General features: G+C 35.7%; 1 protein-coding gene across 6 annotated transcripts in view; it reads right to left on the reverse strand.

Moving 5' to 3' along the window:
• Nucleotides 1-7418, reverse strand: part of LOC116848608 (sodium/hydrogen exchanger 7) — a 10449-nt gene extending 3031 nt beyond the window's left edge. Inside the window, exons 1-12 of one of the 6 annotated variants that reach the window (XM_032824893.1) lie at nucleotides 7167-7418; nucleotides 6511-6737; nucleotides 6285-6362; nucleotides 6120-6196; nucleotides 5743-5952; nucleotides 5389-5639; nucleotides 4961-5163; nucleotides 4618-4883; nucleotides 4447-4498; nucleotides 3451-3729; nucleotides 3189-3275; nucleotides 1-126 (exon numbers count right to left, since the gene is read on the reverse strand). In XM_032824893.1, coding sequence (XP_032680784.1) covers nucleotides 88-126; nucleotides 3189-3275; nucleotides 3451-3729; nucleotides 4447-4498; nucleotides 4618-4883; nucleotides 4961-5163; nucleotides 5389-5639; nucleotides 5743-5952; nucleotides 6120-6196; nucleotides 6285-6362; nucleotides 6511-6737; nucleotides 7167-7410 — 2013 coding nt within the window. In that variant the 5' untranslated portion in view covers nucleotides 7411-7418 and the 3' untranslated portion in view covers nucleotides 1-87. Of the gene's footprint in view, nucleotides 1634-1728; nucleotides 3276-3450; nucleotides 3730-4446; nucleotides 4499-4617; nucleotides 4884-4960; nucleotides 5164-5388; nucleotides 5640-5742; nucleotides 5953-6119; nucleotides 6197-6284; nucleotides 6363-6510; nucleotides 6738-7166 lie in introns of those variants that run through there. The other 5 variants (XM_032824890.1, XM_032824892.1, XM_032824894.1 and 2 more) reach the window with 5 other exon arrangements.
• Nucleotides 7419-8335: the final 917 nt, after the last annotated feature.

The following is an 8335-nucleotide window of genomic DNA, read 5'->3' on the forward strand; positions in this document are numbered from 1 at the left end:
GTATGTATGTATGTATGTATGTATGTATGTGTGTATGGATGTATGTATAAACATAAATCGAAATAAACTTAACGGCCAAAAACGTTTTCATAACTGCAATCTACGTGCAGAGCTCCTTACGCTCGTCTGTGAATAAATAAAATCAAAATATACAAAATCAAAATAAGAAAAATATAATCATGAAAACATGGATAGAAATACTTGCTACATTGCAGCATGCATATTAGAAAAATAAGTGTAGTAGCACTGCGAGGTAATTAATGCCCATTGTCTTTAAATAGCATGCAAAAATACTCGAGAAATATCAGTTTGTAAGTAAACGTAATATTACGTAGCGAATCGCTTGAAACGGAAAACTATGTGTGAAATATGAGTTTGAACATATCTTAAGAAATTAACATAAAACAGAGACAGAGAGAGGGAGGGAGGAGAGAGAGAAATGTGTATGTAGAAATCAATTTAAATAGTTCAAAAAAGCGAACGTGATAAGCTTTAAATATTTTTCCTTCTAAAAGCAGATTTTTTGTATGACAAGTTAAATTGTACATTGCAATAAAATGCACTTTGAGTTGCAAAAGATTTAAAATTAAAGAAGGAAATATTTAAGGTAAAAAGTTAATTCTAGTGAATTCTGTATAGTAAACGTCAGTATGTCTGCAACTATGTAAATTGCGATTGATATATTTTAGAATCGCTAAAAAAAAATATTTAAGTGTTCCGTTTCCGGCGAGTCGATCTGTATAACAAGTCTCATGAGAGAAGGACTCAAAGATCACAGCAGCAACGATTCATCTCTCAACACCTTCTCAAGATCACTAATAGTTTGTGAAAATTATGTTTAATGTTCGATTCAAATGTCGCATAAGAAGGTTTGGCAAAGACTGTTCGTTACGTAGTTTTCGAGACAGAAAAATATAAAGCGTGTTTCCCGATATGCCAGAAACATTTCTAAGACGTATTTAGTGTACAAAGCAAGATGAAATGTTTCCTCCTCCGCCTCCATTTGCCTCGGTTTCCAAATTACAACGTTCTTCCTCTCTCGCGTCTAAGGATAATTTGTTGTCTTTTAACAATTTTAACGATAATGGTAAATAATAATACATTTAAATCATTACATTCGAGTTTCAAATGGTCACTTTGAACGTTCTCTGTAAAAGCAGACGAATCTATAAGACGCAAGGATGAATATATTAATGAACTATATAATGAAATATATAATAAATGACATTAGATAAAATATTCATCACTTTTCACGTCACTTTCGCGTGCTCTGAATTGATCTGCCGAATTGTTGCTTATTATTGCATATCAGGAAACATTCTGTATACATCTTAGAGAGACGAAGTAACACTAGAATTATCTATATCATAACGCTACTCGTATGCTAATACTTTCGGAAAATCACACGACGCGATATACCTAAGCTGCAATTATTTAAGGAGACAAATTTGCTCTTTTTTTTTCATCAGGTCTTAGGTACACACGCAGATTATCGTTCGTCCAATGTTTCCGAACAATGTTACAACGTTCGTAACGGAATACATCCCTCCATTCCAATGATTCTGAGGTCTTCGTCATCATCATCGTCATTATCATCATCAGAATCGGAATCACCATCATCATTTTTCTCTCTCTAGAAAAACCGTTTAAAAAACGCGGTCAAACGTGCGCTCCGCAAATGTCTCGTTGTGAGTTTGCGAAAGAGAGGCAAGACACGTAAGCATCAGATAGATTGGAAGCTTTACTTGTCGTCTTTACATTAAACATAATTTTCGGATATAATTTTCTAATTTATAGTAGAACTTATCGTATCTCTTTTTCACTCTCTCTTCCTCTCTCCCCATCCCCTCTTTCTCTCACTCTCACTCTCACACTCTCTCTCTCTCTCTCTCTCTCTCTTTCCCTCTCCCTCTCTCTCTTGTTACAATACAAATATCACACGCATCACGATTTTATTTATATCCATTTACAAATCCATTCGTGTTAATTCTTTACGCGTCTGTTATATAAATGACCGAATGTAGAACGGTTTCGCGTATACGATGCGGTTGTAGCTACTTGAACGAAAAGACAGACGCAATTTTCATAGTTACTCGCAATATTGCGACGTTGCGATCTATATATTTCGTGCTTTGTTAATTTACAGTATTAGTATGGTCAATAAAGCGAGAAGAAGTTAGTTTGCGTTTTATAAACAGCGATACACATACATTCCATGTGTTTTCCTCAACAAACGGATCTGTTGAGATGTGTGTATTTACAAATCCTGTTGTTATTTGCAAGATTACGTTATCACTGACGCATATTCATTCAAGAGATTAATTCAGAAAATCAGAAAGATAGCATCACTCAGAAATATTAGTCTTACATGCAGTAGACAGTCAAACTCATTTCATATGAAAGGATTTGAAACGACCGGTGTGAATATAAAAAAGAGGCGATTGCGATTAAGAATCTATGTAAATTACGCGATTAAACTTCCTCTACATATTGTCTATATCATTTATACATTACAGAGTGAATCACCGGAAACGAAACGCCTGAATATCTTTCTTAGATTAAAAGATATAAAAAGATACATAGAACGCAATTCGAGCGATTCCAAGGCTAAATTATGTTCCACGCATTTTTTCGTATCTTCAGATCCCAGAGAGACGTAAAATGTGTTTTGTTTCTCGCAACTCGCCTTTTATGGGGTATACGTAAAAATATAATTTACAATAGTATACACATATAGCCATAGGCTATTGATGTTTTACACTAAAACGCCCACACTTGGAATAAATAGGAGAAAAGGGGATAAGTTCTTACATATATTAAAAAAATATTAGTAGACCGTCACTCGCAGAGACTCTCATATAAAACGAAAAGTGTATATGGCATAAGTGTTTGTGTGTACGAGATTTAGCGTTTAGATGTAAGAAAATCGAACGCGTGTAAAGCGTAGTTACATAAGAGTTATAACAGAAATTCCAGTCGCGAGTCAACGAGTACGAAATGTGTACTTTCACCGTGAAACAACGACTTCCTTTGAGGAGATCTAGATATAATGATTAAACTTGCGGCTATTTCTACCTTCTGTGTAAATTGAGGATTACATAGGGTTCGTCGGGGTTAGTAACGTCTGTGCTGTTAGGCTGATAGCACGGATTAACAGTGTAATTGAGATTAGGCTGATGAAAACTCACCGGCTGAACACTGGTCCTCCGTCGCTCCATTTCGCGATCTTCCAGACAGAAGTCGGAATCCGAGTCGGCTTTTCTCGCGACGTCATCCTGTGGTGCGTATAAAAAATCGTTACTTTAGCTTACGTTATTTTATATACGGGTAAAGGATATTTCTCATATTGTTATGAAAATATTTTTACATCACACTTCTCATCACAACGATGAAACCTTGGGCGATAACAGGATGTATAACTCACGTGAGTAACCGCGGACAATTTCGTACCTGCGTCATTTGTTGCGTTGTCGTAAGAATTCTCGCGAGCGGACTACAGCAAACCGGCAACGTTTCTAACAACGTAGGCCTAGAGTGCGTTAGTAGGGGCTTCATATACTTTGTATCAAAATCGCCCCAAATTCTGGCGAGCAACGCCTTTTCGTTAGGTTTTGTGCCGCCGCCTCCGCCTCCGCCACTACCACCGCCACTGCCACTACCGCCACCACCGCCACCGCCGCCGCCGCCGCCGCCACCGCCTGACAACGATCCATCCTGCATAGAATTATACTGTGAAATGTGAACAATATATCGGTTATCCATCCTGTATGATCGTAAGTCTTCTTTGTTCTCCAACTTTTTAATGTATAGATAAATGTAATATATAAAAATATATATTACATTTAAACTAATATTTGTTTATAAATGCAATACCGTATTAGAATAACATTCCAATATCTTTAATCCCCTTTTTTCTTGTCCCAAATGCAAAGTTGCATACAATAACGTATGTTGTTAATAGCTCCTTTAATTTGTATCCGGAATTACCTTTATCATTAGTCATGAAATATACATGCTTCATTTATAGATCATTATTCTCGTGTCCTGTATTAAGCACGTTTGCGTGGGTTAATGAATGTACGTATTTCAATGTCCTTCAGCTACTCGTCAACATACAGAATGGATAACGAAAACCATACTGAAAAAAAATAACAAAGAAGCTCGTGCAGTCGAAGAAATTGAATCGAAAGCTTATAAAACAAAATTGTAGCTCCCATTACGGAAGAAATGTATGAATAAAGAATAAATATACATTCGCATGCTATGGCAGCACTGACATTACAACGAATGAAAATATGTGACTGTTTTAACCAAAATATCCTACAACAATGACACATTAAGGGTTTGCAAGAGTTTGTCGGATTGTCTGTTCCGCGTATGATCTACACTTAACTTTATACTAAATCTACAAAATAGGAAAGACGCATTCGTCTGTAAAATACTTACACTACGTGTTCCATTGTGAGAGAGACCTTCTATCTCTTCGTCTACCCCGACGCTACAAATTTAACAAAAATTTTAACGACAAGACGAGACAATATATTATATATAGGACTGACAACAAAGACACGGAGTTACTTGCAATTGATTGAACTCACACTTAAGTAAATCACTTACGGAATATTGAACCAGCTTAAGAATTGTGTCGTCGCCCCACCTTGCAAAATAACCGTCAATATCACAATTAAGCTCGTCGTGGTTAGCATAGCTTGCCTGGCGTCCGACACAGTGTTTCTAATAGCGAGAGCGAAGCTCATAGCGCCGCGTAATCCCGCGAAGAACAGCATGTGCTGATAGTTCAACGATATCTTCGGCTTTCGCGCCAGATTCAGAATGAAAGACAACGGGTAAACGTTAGCCGCGCGACCCAGTAGCGCACACAGCTGAGGCGGTGTTAAGGTTCATCGAGTTTGATATTCAAAATTTCATTTAACAACATTGGGCAATACGTAAAGGATACAAATCCTGCGAAGATGAAGCCAGGATCGAAGTGGTGCTTCGGGAAGGTGAACATCGAGACGCCGATATAACTGAATATGAAATTCTCGGCTAAAAAGTTTAACAACTCGAACAACTGCTTCGTACGTTGACGTGAGTCCAGGCTCAAATTATTATAAGTGTAATGAGCCTGGCATATTCCGCAAAATAAAACAGCGACCACGCCTGTAATATTTTTTCATAACAAAATTAATTCATATGTATATATGTATACGGATTTTTTTGCAACAATTTAATATACTGCGTATGGCTCACGGAAATATCTCATGTTTAGCAAACCGTACGTTAAGAACAGATCACGAGATATCTTGTTGGTGCACGCTTTGCTGATAACGCGCAAGATTTGAAGATTAATGTGTGTACAAATTGTTTATTGGCACTGTGAGTCACCTGTAAGGTCAGAAGCTTCGGCGATTAAAAATGTGCTGTAAGACATCAAGACGAACAACGCCGACTCTAAGAGAGGGAAGTCTCGTACTCTGGTGAACTTCGTTAACAATGCTGTAATGCATCCCATTGTGGCACCAATAAAAAGCGACAGACTAAATATTCCTACAAAATCTCCGAATGCTTGGAAGAATGCCACTGTCTCGAAACCGCCCGATCCTGACTGGTATCGCTCGGCGTAGTTTTGTATCGAGCTAAAATTAAGATTTACATTTTCACAATATTATACACACTTTGTTAAATCGGATTTGCTATATTGTTGGATTTTTAAGACATTCAGACATTTTATGTACGTACCCGCTAAGTACAAGGGCGACCGCGTCATTCAACACGCTCTCACCGAATACCAAGGCATATAGATTAACGTCTACGTGTAAGTCGTTAAAAATGGATATTATTGTCAAGGGATCCGTGGGAGATATCAGAGCGCCGAAGTATAGAGTATCCAGAAATGTGAACGACGTGGAGAGATGCGGTATTAATTGTATGAAGGCGTACATCAACGCTCTGTGTATTGCATATTTAAATTCATTAGAGAGATAAAAGATTACAGAGCAAGTCATTTAAGAGAAACGTCGTTGCGAGATATCGAGATGCTAAGATGTCTGTTAACGACGTTTTTCTTTAAATGCTCATGAAAGGGCTAATTAACACACATTAAGGAAAATATTTACCCAATAAAGAAGGCTGATATAGAGGTTCCTATTAAAGCATACATAAGAATGGCACCCAAATTTCGAAAGAAATATTTCTGCAACAGTTATAAAAAAAAAAGATCAAAATTGATTGCTATACATTTTATACAGCTACTTGTTTTTTAAATTTTATAACATACTTACACGCTTTAAACTATACCCTGCGTGGAAAATGATAGGAGGCAATATAATATTGAAGAATATTTCAGGGTCAAATGTTGCCTGCCAGAAAAATTGCAATAACAATCATTTTAATGTACGATGACGCTTTTTAAACTTATTCACGTGATTGAAACTTTATAATATTCAGAAGTCATCAAATAAGCAACTATTCTCAAACCAGCTTAGTCATCACAAGTAATTCATTCACCTTCAAATCAATTTCATTATCTTCCTTATAAATTTCACCACGAAACGAATAAGCAAACGTTTTGTTTTTCACAATACCACCACCCTTATCCTCTGGGAAACGTAACCATAGTGTGTCCGGTGGGACAGACTGATTGTACTTGCTGCTGTTATCCGGTACTACCGGCATATGAAGAATAGTACTACTTGTTGTAAAACCATACCGTATTATTGCTCCTATGATCAAGCCTGCAATAGGAAAAATTTATTGAGCTGTTGTATCTGAAATATCGGTTTGATATCAATAATATCCAGCTGATTATCAAAGGAAACGATTTTGAAATATTTATATATCTTTGATAAATATTGCAAGAAACACTTACTTCTGTAAACGAATAATATTGCATTAATGACAACAGGCTATATTTGATTTATATTTTATTGCCAAAATATATTTTTGTGCGATCCGTAAGATCAAAACTTTCAACATTTTATATGCAGAAGATACATCAATAATTAAAGATTGTGATAATAGAGATAACGATGTAATAAGGATGATGGTGATAAGTATGACGATAGTAACGTTAAATTCCTTAAACCTTTTACTGTATCATGTTTATTTTTAAATATAATACGAGGAAACAACATATCGGGTATCACTGATAGCAGACGACTCACCATAGATGACAGCTAGGCCAGTTTCATGGAGGAACCTCAAACGACGGTGCTTGAACATCCATATCGTTAAAACGGTTAAAATTAATAGGAAAGTGTAGAGTAGAAGATTAAGACTGTCGAGTCGATGCAACAGCTGTGCTTTCGCGTCCAATTCGATGTCCGTCGCGGCGCCGTTGCATAGTTCCAGAAGAAAAATACAAAGAATTCCGAGAAACAAGAGTCGTACACCGTCACTCGCCGCCATCTTTGTTCGACAATGTCCTGCAAGGCGATTTTTATGTGCAATCAGGTTGACCAACAAAAAATAAAATTACTATATAAACTGAAAATTACTAAACTGGAACTATAGTTTGAAAATTATCTCAGTAACTTTTGTTATTTAATCAATAATTTAGAATTATAATTCAAAAATATACTCTAAAACTCTCTCTACATATAGAAAAAGATATATTTTCAAGTCTAAATTTTAAAATAAAATATTTTTATATAAAAAGACATCTTTTCTTATATATTTTTTAAACAGATAGGATATATATATATATATATATATATGGTAATATATGACAATATAAATAAATAAAAGTGGTATTTTTATTATATATATAAAATATTGTCAACTAATTATATTTTATATAACCTATAATATTAGGTGTACAAATAATCCAAATCTTGTTTAAAAAGTTCAAAAATAATTTTAAAATCAATTAATTTTCCTACTTTTTTTAAGTTTGTAATATTAATATATAAGACTTAGGGTGTCGTCCCATTGAGCACGGATCGGAACGCCGGATCGGATTTCTTACTATAATGAGCGTTCCGTTCTTTAGTTCCGTTCCGTAAAAGTTTCCTCTACCAGTCCCATGTAGCAAAAACGGAACGGAATGGCGCGTCGGTCGCAAATAAATATGATTAATTCGTCAATATTTCGTTATTTTGACGCGACAGAATTAATTATATACATAATTTATGCAATTATCTTGCCGATAACATTGTCATGAATATTCTGAAATATTTAATTGAAGAGTGAAATATATTTTATAATTAGAAATCCGTTCCGTTTTTGCTACATGGGACTGGTAGAGGAAACTTTTACGGAACGGAACTAGAGAACGGAACGCTCATTATAGTAAGAAATCCGATCCGGCGTTCCGATCCGTGCTCAATGGGAC

The sequence above is a fragment of the Odontomachus brunneus genome, unplaced genomic scaffold, assembly GCF_010583005.1.
Source record: "Odontomachus brunneus isolate Ranch 3 - 2012 unplaced genomic scaffold, Obru_v1 Obru_scaffold_097, whole genome shotgun sequence".
Classification (NCBI taxonomy): Eukaryota; Metazoa; Arthropoda; class Insecta; order Hymenoptera; family Formicidae; genus Odontomachus; species Odontomachus brunneus.